This window comes from Lepidochelys kempii, chromosome 2 (assembly GCF_965140265.1).
Source record: "Lepidochelys kempii isolate rLepKem1 chromosome 2, rLepKem1.hap2, whole genome shotgun sequence".
Lineage (NCBI taxonomy): Eukaryota > Metazoa > Chordata > Testudines > Cheloniidae > Lepidochelys > Lepidochelys kempii.
The window spans coordinates 114,714,028-114,726,358 of record NC_133257.1 but is presented as its reverse complement, the minus strand read 5'-3'; the positions used below and the strand labels follow the sequence as shown (position 1 = coordinate 114,726,358).

Genomic DNA, 12,331 nt, shown 5'->3' with positions numbered 1-12,331 from the left:
TCCCAACATTTACAGCCAGAAGAAACAATGCTGTGCTCCCTGCCAGAACATGCCTAGGCAAATACTGAATTTAGGCTCAATCTGTGATGAGCGGTGCAATGAGGATTCAGTGGCCATCTTAAAACAAAATAAACAAGGGTATTCTTACAAAGCATCCACACCAAGGATGGTAAGATCATCCTTGTGGCTCTCTGGTCTGGATTCCACTGCTGTTAGGTTGGTTCTTGGTAGCCAGACCATGATTTTCTTCAGCCTTCTAAGTTTCTGGTCTCTGCTGAGATGCTGTTCAATGTCCCAGGAATCCCAAAGGGTTTCTCTTAGTAAGGAGTGTGGAGAATAGAGGGGTCCTCCCTGGCTGTGATGTCTTTTTCCCTGCTACACACCAAACACAGCCAAAAACCAAACCCTTTGTCTCTGAGTTCTGGCTTCTGGTTGGTTGTGGTAATGTTGCTAGCCAAGTCTCTCTACCTTGGATCTTAGGCAATCTGGGCGACGGAATCCTGAGCCTCTGTAAACATTGCTGCTATAATCCAGGAGTGAGTCCCCCAGAGGGTCTGGAAGGGGTTACACTACATTAATAGGAAAAAGGGTTGGAGTGGGGAGAAGCTGCCTAGTGATTATAAAACTTTTCTTCTATAATCAAAACTTCTGAGTGCTATTTCTGCTCTTCGTGGCTTGCTGTGACCTTAACTGCTGTCTTTTAATTTAACCAATCTGAAAAATTGGTCAAATACTTTGTATTATAGGGGTCACTTTTCTAATGTGCTCTGGGTTGTTTGGTTGTAAAGTAGCTATACAAAGAGTTTTATCTCTACCATGTAGTAGTCATGGCTCCAACCTTAGTGCCTAGTTATCTCCTCTTCCTTAACAGTAGTACAGAATTATACTTTCCTTATTACTAGTTTCAGCGTTGTTGGAACTGAACAGTTCTTTCCCCTCTTCCCCTAACCTTCATTGCATTGGAGTTAACTGGGCTATTGACTTACATTACCTTCATATTGTTTTAATTGGCTTTAAATTGATGGTAGTTTAGAACTGTTTTCTTACCCTTTCCTTCCATTGTTTATAGTGAACCACCCATAGAAGAACATCCAGATATACAGGTTGTAGAAGAATATTCCCTAGAGGTAGGTATGTCTGTCTTTGGGGCACAGTTTACATGCAAAATTTTTATTCAAATGCTTTTTTCCTTTTCTGCACAGTAGAACAATTAAATTAGAACACTGCAAATATTGATTATGTACTGAGACAGAACAGTCTTCTGTGTTTGTACAGTATTTGCCACAATGGTAACCACGCCCGTGACTGGGGCTCCTAAGTGTTCCCACAAGGCAAATAATAAACTATTGCCTCATGGTCTGCTCTTCCACCCTTGTAATGTGGGGGAGAAATAATAATAAACAACCTAGAAACCTTAGCCAGAATCTTCAAACAAAAATGCCTAAAATAAGGTACCTCAGCAGAAATAGCCTGATGTCTTTTCAGAAGGATTTGAACACCTGGACACCTAAATAAAAGTGATATTTGATTTGAGGTCCATTTTCAGCACCTATGAAAATTCAACCTACTGTAACTGGTGCCTGGCCTCGGGTGCCCAGGTACCATGAAAGAAACTTTTACTTTTGTCTTTTCTGGGCAGGCAAGGCCAAAACTTTCATGACTGTACCTATCCTGTGAATGAGTTAAAGATTTTAAGTATTCAGTCTTCTCTGTCCCCCTTCTGGTTGTTCCCTTACTGGTCCACCCCTTCCCTAACTTCTGGGTATAAAGTATTACAGAACATGGTATTATGGTGGATTATGATATTAATTAGTTTTGGAGTGATTCTATGAACTAATATGGATGGGTGTGTCTATTTTCAGTTGCAACATATTGAGTAAATAGCTTTACTCTGTGTGCCATAGTTTTAAATCCTGTAACCTCCTTTCTTTTAGGCTGATGAATGGGAGAAGAAAAATAGAAGAACAAGCTTGAGCAAACAAATAGAAGCAAAGTACAGTATATGAGTCTTGAACGTGTACTAAACCTTGGTGCACTGTAGCTTAAATTTTCTAGCATTCATGTTCAGTGTTAAAAACTGATTTAAGTAAAAAATGCTTCTCGGCTGCTCTCGGCTAAAATCAAGTGTAAACTGACTGACTAGAGCAGCCATGCCCTCTAGTGATATTTTCCAGTATAGCAATTACTCAGTCTGGTTGAGGTTACCAGTGCTTCAGAGGAGGATCCATTCCTACACTGCCAATAACATACAAGAGCTAACTGATATACCACAGAGGAAATTTCTTCTTGACTCCCACTGATTATATTTATGCCCTGAAAGAGGAAGACTGGTGGCCTCTGTAAATTTACTTTAGTATGGCTGCCAGTGACTTAATTTGCAAATGTCTAATCTGCTCTGAAATTAAGTTATCTGACATCATATAGTAACGAGTTCCATCGATAATGTTTTTGCATGTAGTATATAGTGGGTTTTTTTATATTTTAAACTTGAAAACACTAGACTGATGGTATAATTAGGTTTTGGAGGGGTCTGTCTAGCTTTTGAGTGGTCCCTTCAGGGACCCAGGAAGCAGAGGATAGCCAGAGTGCCATGCTTTAACACCATGCTCCTGAACTGCTCCCCGTGCCACGGCAACAACACAACACCACTCTGTGAGCCACCGGATTAAAATCCAGTTGTTTTGGATTCTAGAGGCATACATGGACTACTTCATGGTCTGCTGTAGCAAAGGATGCTGACTGCCATTTTCTAGACTAGTTAGTTAAAAGTGAAACTTGGAGAAATTCTTCTAAAAGGCTGAGAGGTAATGGGTTTCAGAGTAGCAGCCATGTTAGTACGTATCCGCAAAAAGAACAGGAGTACTTGTGGCACCTTAGAGACTAACAAATTTATTTGAGCATAAGCTTTTGTGAGCTACAGTTAAGCTACCTTCATCATAATGGGGTTTAGCTGACTGGCTCCATTTAGTGGGTTTAGACAATCACTCACACATGAAGACAATAGAAAATGAAAGCATTTAGTTGCTTCTTTCAAATACATCTATTTTCTCTAAAATCTGCATATAATCTTTTTTGTGTCTACATCTCTGAGAGCCATACCACTATAAACTCAGGCATTATTGGCTTGAGTCTGCAGGCAGAAAAACAGCAAGGAAGAAACCATTGCTAAAGCTTATCCATCCATATGACTGGGTGTTGTTTCAAACACAATTTATAGCATTTAAACTATGGAAACAATTCACTGCTGCTTGTAGGGACAGCAACTTCCCTCAAAGTTCTCCACAGTATCTGGGTGTTCTTTTTGCGTCCTTAGGTGATGTGTCTATGCTTCATATGTATAACGCTTTAAATTTTGAATATCTACTATTGTCAGATTCTTATTTGTTCTAGTAACACTGAGAATTGTTGTTGTCCTTAAAATTAGGATGATATTGAGGTTTACATTGCAGATAGCTAAAAATGAGGCAGTTTCAATCCCCAAGTGTTCAAAAATCAGATGTCAAACAAACAAAAAAAGAACTTAGCTGAACTTTTGAATTGGTTGTGGATGGAAACTGAATAATTGACATAGAAAATCTTTGGTTTAAAACATAGAAATCTTAGTGAATATTTGAATTTGTCACAACAGGTGCCTCCTGTTGAGAAAGGGGTTGACTTCACAGACATTAGGAATGGAGAATATGAAATACTAGGCTGTCTAGCCCTCCGTCACTCTGCCACTGTAGGATTGCTCCACTCTAGTGTTCTATCCAATGTAGTTCTAAAAGCAAAGCAGCTTCCATCTTTCCTGTTGGGAATCCGCAGCATGGGAGAAAGGACCTAGTTCTGTGTGTGCACCACTCTTCCACTGTTAAACAGAAGAGTAGAATACACAGCCATTTTGACAGCTAATTTTTACAGTGGTGCTGAATCTCAGAAACACTGATGATTTTACACACTCTTACTAATGTTGGGGAAATATGAGGCCTATTTCAAGATGCGATATAGAGATGTGACTAGAGAGCAACCATTAAGAGGTGACGTTTTCAGAAGTGGCTAGGGAAAAGGTCCCTTTGAAAGCCTCTTGGGTTCTTTTCAAAATCCCATCAGCATACACTAGTGATATTTTTTTCTTGCCTTTCTCTACTATTATTGATGGCTTTTGGGGAGCAGAGAGATACCTAATTTACATATTGTAACATGTTAGGTTGGCTTAAAGGACCTATAAAAGATGCAAAATTGTCTTGAACTTACTTTCAAAGGAAACAAGGCATGAGAACCAAACACAAGAAAAGTGTAGTGATAAGGAGGAAGGGATAAGAAACCAAGACTTAAAACAGGAATAAGTGCTTGCTTAGACTGTTGTTAATGCATCTTGGTAAATTTTAGATACATGAACTCTGTGTATAATATTAATGATAAATATTGTAAATGGCTGCAGTTTTTTTCAGCACTCTCTATTTTTAGTGAAGTTATGCAAGTTGAGTGTTCTTTCATAATTGTATGCCAGAAACATTTCACATATTAAGTACATTTTGCTTTGCAGGATGAATTCCTATGACTTTGAAAATTTATCTGACTCTCTGAATTATGAGAAGGTAAAGTTTGGGGAAAATATTGGCATAGAAACGAAAACCATCACATTTGCTTTATATTCAACAACCAGTTGACGGTAATAAGTTTCAACAGGCTGCGTCTCTTAACTGCAGATGAAGTGAAAAGTTTTTCTGAGAAGGTTGAAATTGATCCTATAAGCTAGGAACAAACGATGATAGATATGGATGAAAACGAGATGTGAGACTCATGTCTCATTTCATAGGATTGGACGCAAAAGCTTGTGCTTCTATCTGAAGGAGTAGTCCTAATGTGTTGCAGGTTGCAGTGGATGTAATATGGTGCAGCCATTTGAGTCCATACCATCAAGTTTGTTTTCCTTACCAACGGACAGTAACTTGATTCAAATGAGGTTGAGAATATCTTGCTGTGTTTAAATAGTCAATTTTTTCCCCTTGCCTGAATAGAGAGGATGAACTAAAGTCAGTGGTTCTCAGCTGCTTTCATATCATGACTCCATGTTACAACAGAAGGTTTTGGGATCCCGGTCTTGCCATAGAGAAATGGAAGGTGGTCACATCTCACAGGCTGAGAAACCCCAAATAAGTCAATAATTGAGAAGACATTCTTCATTATAAAATAGGTGTCAGACTTAAGCCTGAAACTTGTCAAGAACTTTAATGAAAGCCAAAAAGTTGCATGAATGGTCTAGGTCTTTACAAGAAGTTACTGAGTACTTCTGGTAACTTCCTTCCGGATAGCTTCCACACATGAAACCTCTGATTTTTGTTACAGTAACTATCATTACCATTTGGTAGCATACAAAAATAGTCTTTCATCCCTATCCTTCAAAGTGGTGGCATAGGCAGGGCTGGTATTATGGTTGCCTGACCCTTCTCATTTTCATATCCTATTCTCAGTTGCTTATAACTTTTCTGACTTTAACCATTTTGGCTGAAATTTTCCATGCTGGGTGTCTGCCTCAGGCTGAAATGTTTTGGAAAAGTTAAACCAAAATGGTTGTCACTTCTGAGAACAATGCTAGGGAAAAATAGTGGTAGCACACACTAAAATTCTGGTGACCTTTTTGTTTGAGACGTTCTAACACTCCATATTTGGGAGCATGGACTTGAAATTTGGTGTGTGTATCGGGAGCTGGTGGGGTCAATAGCCTTTATGAGGGATCTGCCGCTCTTCATCCCCATGAAAAGAGTTCTAAGCCTTTGAAAAGTTACAATTTGTAGGTACTTGGGACTTGCTAGAGAAGCACAGCTAAAAATCTCTGAAGATTCCATCCATCCTGAGCATGTTCCAGCCAGAGGCTCTGGAGGACTTTCTCTGCAATTGCAGCTCTGGGCTGCTGCAGGTCAGATCCAGGTCTGGGCACCAGAACTGAAAGCAGGGAGGCACTCGTGCGCTCTCTCTCTATCTCTCATGCTCTCAATGCCCCTTCCACCCTTATGATGCCCAGGCAGCATGGAGAAGAAAGCTGCCTGAGTCAAATGCAGAGGGCATGAGAGCTGGACTTGGTGTGAGTAGATTAGGAAGGAGGCTGGCAATGGTGGGAGGGTCTGGAGGCTGGCTTGGCAAGGACAGTGGGACTGAAAGTAGAGGGGAGAGAGGAGACTGGGACAGGCTGGACATGAAGACTAGGAGCCATTCAGATGAGGGAATGGAGGTGGAATTGGGGAGCGGGGACATTTCTGATGGGAAGTCAAAGTATTGGTTGAGAACTGGGTTTGGCTGAGGAAAGAGAATGGAACAAGGAGGGGTAGAGGGGTGTGTGTGAGAGAGAGAATTTCACTGAGACTGGATGGGATGGCAAAGAAGAGGGACTGGGAGCCAGTGGGGATAAGGAATGTGAGCATGGGTGCAGGAGCCACTGGATGGTAGGTCGGGGGCAGAGAGACAGGATGGGAAACTGGGTGGGCAGGAACTGAGAATGATTTGGCAAGAAGGGTGAAAGGGATATATAAAGTCCTAGGGGAACTGGGATGCAAAGTCTAGCAGAGGAGACTAGGACTGGCTGGGGAAGGAGGCTGGGACAAGGAGCCAGGGTGGGGAAGAGACAGGACTGGCACAGAAATAGGAGTCAGGCATGGGGTGGGGAGGGATGGGCAAAAGATTCAGTGCCCTCTGGAAAACACTACTCTCCAGAGCCTGAAACAGAGCCAAAGATTCCTGAGTCTCACCATTCCTCTGCTGTTGGGTCTCACATTCTCATCTAGTGGTGGTCCACAGAAAGGATGATAACTTACTAATGCATTGTAATTTCAAGTGGCAGATGTCTCCCCAGTGGATCTAAAAGTTTCCACTCTACCCAGGGTGGTGTCAGTATGATGCAACAAGATTAAATTTCTTTTATTTAAGACTGTTTGTTTGTTTTTTTAAAAAAAGAGAAAACTGCACACAAAAACCTAAATTAAAAGGATATTATAAAGACAAGCCTTCACAAGATAGAAAATACCAGGGATTCAGCCTCAGCTCTGTCATGTATACATTATGATCATGATCACATCATAATTTTTTTCTACAGGACCCTTGCCTCATTCAGTACCCAGGCTGGAGCTGGATCGGGGTGTGTGGTGAAAGACTTTAGGACCTCTGCTTCATTTGTTGCATAAGTTGGAATGTGTGTGGTGACTGAGGCAGAGGATTGCAGGAAAAGAAGGGATGATCCCCTGGCTGTTGAATGGCTGACTTGACACCCTATTTATTTACATTGGTAGAAGTGCTGAGCACTCAGTCAGTTGAAATCAATGGGAGCTGTGCTTTGTATGTATAAAGTGCTATATAAAGCTAAAGACTCTGGGAATGGGGGAAATGAGTTCCTAGGGATCACAAACTGGGTACCCAAAATGAGTGGATATTTTTGACCTTCATCCTTCTGTGCTTCAGTTCCCCATTGGTAAGAATGAGATCATACCCCCTCATTGTAGAGATAAACTAATGTTTGTGCAATACTCGGATACTATTGAGATGGGCACCAGGAAAAGCCCATGAGGAAATTAATAATTCTGTTTTCAGGGTTTGAATAGTGTGCAGTAAAATAAGGCCTGGGGTCACACATTGAACAATGAGGAGGAAATGAAAAACTGAATAGCTGCTTGTTACGTGAGTACTGTCCATCCTGTGCACTGAATGAGGCAGTGAATCTGGTGGAAAAAGTAGTACGTGATCATGTAAATGATGACTGTTTCACAATACATACACACAAGGGAGTTGAATTAAAGTTGCATGGATAACTTTAATTCTGGCATTTTAACTCTAGAGTTGCTTTGCAACTTCACTGTTTGTTTTCAGAAATAATTTTGTGTGTGTGTAACATTAACTAGCCTACATAAGGTAAGACCAGTCTACTAAGTGCCACTAGGGCTGGAGAATTCTTGTTTGTTTTGTGGTGAATATAGGTGCCCCTAAAGCTTCCGTTGCTGGGAGTAGAACTGGTGCATCTTCAACACTGGTGAAACATTAACATAATTCGCAAAAAGAAAAGGAGTACGTGTGGCACCTGAGAGACTAACCATTAAGACCTTTGCTAATGACGTTAAGATGTTTGCTAATGTTGATGCACCTTAAGTGCTTTTGATGTAATGTAAAGAAAAATGCAGAGCCAAGTGTCAAAACTCAACTGTTCTCCTAGGAATTCACTGAACTTCTATGTTAATCAGCACGTAGTGAAATATTTAAACAGATGGTGCAAAGAAATGAGGTTATTGTAACTAACAGCAGTTTAACTGCTCTCGGTCAGATTCCATTTACTGCCCCATGCTTGCTATCCACTCAAATATTACCTCTTCCTGGTTTAATGCCTCTCAAATTCTAGCTGAAAGGAAAAATCTGAATCTCAGTCAAGTATTTGGCACCTTACATCTTTCAATACTACCACTAGGTGTCAGCATAAAGTACTACTCTCCTACATTCTACAATATGTTACACTTATTTAGACTGAGATAAACAGCAATATTTTTAGCCAACATTTGCCATGTCTAGCATTTTGTGTTTTATCCAGAGTGCCTTGGCAATTATCAGGGTTATCCTGATTTGAATACCATTTTAGTAATATATTCTGTGATTCAGAATTCTTTTCGTAATAAAGCAAGGCAAAAGTGAAAAAATGCTGTTTTGAGAAACCTCTATCTCACACTATATTGTTTCACTTAACTAATTCCTCCCATTTAAAAAGCAGTCTTATTCTGGAATATTTTTAGTCAGTTCCCTCTTTATCCCTTCCAAGACCTGACATGTATTCATTTAATAGAATATTGTATGAGATATTGAAACTTAAAATACGTGGCTTCTATTTTAGGTCACTGAAGCGAAACAAAAAATTCTTGGCCAGAAGATTTCTTTACAAAACCAGAGGTACAGCATCATATATCTTTTTCATAGTAACATCTTGCATTGGTAAAGAACACAGTGTCTTTTTTTTTTTAAGAAGATGTTGCTTTTATAAAGTTAGAACAAAAAGGAAGATGCCAATATATTTTTCTGAAGGTGGTTCCTTGCCTATGTGTAATGGTGGTGGACACATTAGAAATATCTTTGTTGTTGCTATTGTATCTGATACAGAAAGACTGAGAGAAGAGAATAACCGTCCGAATCCTGTTAGGTTTTTTTACAAAAGAGATCCTGTTGTATTCAGTGCCTGAGATTTTCTAACTTGGGTGCCTAATATTAGGCACCCAACTAAAATGGCCTGATTTTTCCCCCGCTTCTCCAGCAGTGCTAGTTACACCACTCTCAGCATCCCTGTGAAATTAACGAGAGCTGTGAGGGGCTCAGCATTTCTGGAAAAATTGGGCCACTTAGGCACGTAGCTTTAGATGCCCCTTTAAATCTTGTTTAATAACTACCTGTGTTAATATAGAAAGTAGGATCTGGCCTTCATTTTTGCCTCTAAATGATGGCTGCTGTTATGACTACCTTTTTCAGAGGGATGGGGGGAGTTGTGCATCTGAGGAATTGGTGTTCTCTGCTATTCTTCTTGTTTTTTAAAAAAGAAAAGGAGTACTAGTGGCACCTTAGAAACTAACAAATTTATTTGTGCATAAGTTTTCATGAGCTACAGCTCACTTCATCAGATGCATCACTAACCAGACATCTGTCTTCTGATGGGAAAGAGGCTGGATACTTTGAAGTCTGGTGCCTACAAAAGGATCAGCCAGGAGAGTGTTATAAAAGATTTTCCATAGTCACCCTTTTCTAAGCTCAAACATATCACCCTTATCTTCCTTTGCCCTTCAGACCCCTGGCTAACGCAAGCTGTTCCTGCAGTGTTTCCAACTCTCAATCTTTATCCTGAGGCTCACAGTAGTTGGTATCTTTCTTAAAGCAACAGCACCTGGAATCAAGAAACTGGCCTGAGAATCTTGACTTCCATTTAAAAAAAATATTAAAAACTTCTGGTCCTGAGTGTTGCAGGGAAAAAGTTGAACTTGTGAAATGAATGCATCCTAAAGACTCAGAAAGCAAAAAAACTCCACAATTAAGTATTTTAAAAAAATCTTATTTCTGTTTGACTCATGATTTTTGAACACATAGGGTTGGCAGTGCTCCTGCTTGCAGAATGGTCATATCTTTCCCAATCCATCATGATTTGTTGTGAGCTTCATTGACTAGTTCTAACATGCATAATTGTGGATTACTCAACAGAAGTCACGAAAATGGAAACATGAAACAGGAATCAACCAAACTAGAGAGAAGGCCGGTAGGTAATATATATTAATTATGGTAGATTGTATAGAGCATATGTGTAAATATTAAGTGGCCTATTTCTGCATGTAAATAAACTGAAAGCATGGCCTGTTTAAATTCACTTGGGGAAATGGAGAGGTTAAAATTGGTGATGGTGAACCTTCCCCAGATTTATTCAAATGCATGATAACTTTCTCTCAGCTAATCAAACTTCCATACCTGTGGAGAACCTATTGTGGGAGCTAGCACCTATGCTGCACTCTTTGTGGGGTCGTGACCACCACTTAACTGAAAATTTACATGCACTCTCTTGTTCCCAGTGCTCTGGATCTGAAGTCAGACAGCTGATGCCCAGACAGCCAGGCTTGAGTAGTCAGGAGGGGGTTAAACTAATAATAAAATGGGAGTGTAAAAAGAAGGAAGATAGGACCACTCAGCAAAAAAAAATCAAGATGTTGAGAACAAAATTTAATCAAGGAACTGAACAACATGAAGAAAAAAAATTATTCATTTGCCTATACACCAACGGTAGGAGCCTGGATAACAAACAAGAGGAACTGTAATTGCTCATTTTATGAGAGAATATTTGATCTAGTTAGTATTACTGAAACCTGGTGGGATGGTTCACATTATGGTCCTAGATGATTGGCATGCTAAAATCAATTTAGAAAGGATCACATGGGCAAAAGGGAAGAGGAGTGCAATTCCCTGTCAAAAATGGCATTACCAGTTTCTGAGTCACTGATAACTTAGAAGAAAATGATTTTAAATGCTTATGGATTAAGGTGCTAATAGATAAAGTTCAAGATGGGGTATTAGTTGTGTGATTTGGTGATCTGTAGCAGACACCAAGGGAACATGATGACCGGCTCCTTACACCCCTATCTATAAGGTGTAGGAGAAAGAAGCTGCATGATCCATGGGGGACTTCAGTTTGAGTGACACATGCTGGAGGTCTCATGCTGCCAGGACTAAAGCATCCTTGGAATTTCTGAACATTATAGATGACAATTTCCTAATCTTACAAAGTATTGGAATATTAGACCTTGTCTTAACAGACAAGAGGATGACAGAACTAAAAATTAGATTATGTATGTGACATTAACTAAATCACATTTATAATATGCAAACAGAATGAAGTCCCATATTGTCCAGTAATATGTATATACTTGGTGCTTTAAAAAGACTAATTTCACAAAGCTGAAAACAACTGGAAGGAAGAACTTAATCTGAAAAAATGTGAGTGATGATCGGGAATTGTGTAAGAACATTTTACTGGCCCAAAAAGTCATAACCGAGAGAGAAGCCCAAACTGGTTTTGAGAGGAAGAGAAGGCAGCTAGTGGAGATGGTTGCAAATTGGGGTTTGAGGGGCAGTTGATAGTAAGGAGTATAAATCAGAATCTATAAATTGAAGAAAAATGATAAGGGAAGCAAAGGGACACAAAGAAATCTATAGCCAGCAGAGTTAAGGATAGTAAGAAGGAGTTTAAAAAAAAATTGTTAGGAACAAAAAGAATCTGAGCAATGTTATTGGTCTGTTACTAGAAGGAAATGGTAGAATTATTAATAATTATGCAGTAAAGGCAAAAGTGTTCAATAAATATTTGGGGGAAAAACAGATGATTTAGTCATATGGTAACACATTATCTATTCCACTAATATCTCAGGAAGAGCATCTATGAAAGTTAGACATTTTAAAATCCGCATCCAAGAGTTTCTAAAAGAGCTGACTCAGGAGCTCACTGGACCATTAATGATTATTTTGTCTTGGAACACTGGGACAGTTCCAGAGAACTGGAAGAAAACTAATGTTATGCCAATATTTCAACAGGATAAATGAGATGACCTGGGTAATTATAGGCCTGTCAGTCAGACATTGATGCTAGGCGAAATAATGGAGTGCCTGATATGAGACTTGACTTAAAGGAGAGCGATTAATGCCAATACCTTAGGTTTATGGAAAATGGAACTTCTCAAACTAACTTGATATCTTCTGTGAGATGACAAATTTGGTGGACAAAAGTAGTAATGTTGATATAATAGACTTCTGTAAGGTATTTAACTTGATTTTAATTTAAAAAAACACTAGAGTATGAAAT

The 12,331-nt window shown here is 39.5% G+C and overlaps 1 protein-coding gene across 1 annotated transcript in view; it reads left to right on the top strand.

Annotated features, from left to right (window-relative positions):
• The window catches only part of SYCP2L (synaptonemal complex protein 2 like), a 53,684-nt gene that overhangs the window by 23,912 nt on the left and 17,441 nt on the right, over positions 1-12,331 (top strand). Inside the window, exons 20-24 of the mRNA XM_073329632.1 lie at positions 1,070-1,127; positions 1,935-1,993; positions 4,526-4,577; positions 8,843-8,898; positions 10,189-10,243. Of these exons, the coding sequence (XP_073185733.1) occupies positions 1,070-1,127; positions 1,935-1,993; positions 4,526-4,577; positions 8,843-8,898; positions 10,189-10,243 (280 nt within the window). The remainder of the gene's footprint in view (positions 1-1,069; positions 1,128-1,934; positions 1,994-4,525; positions 4,578-8,842; positions 8,899-10,188; positions 10,244-12,331) is intronic.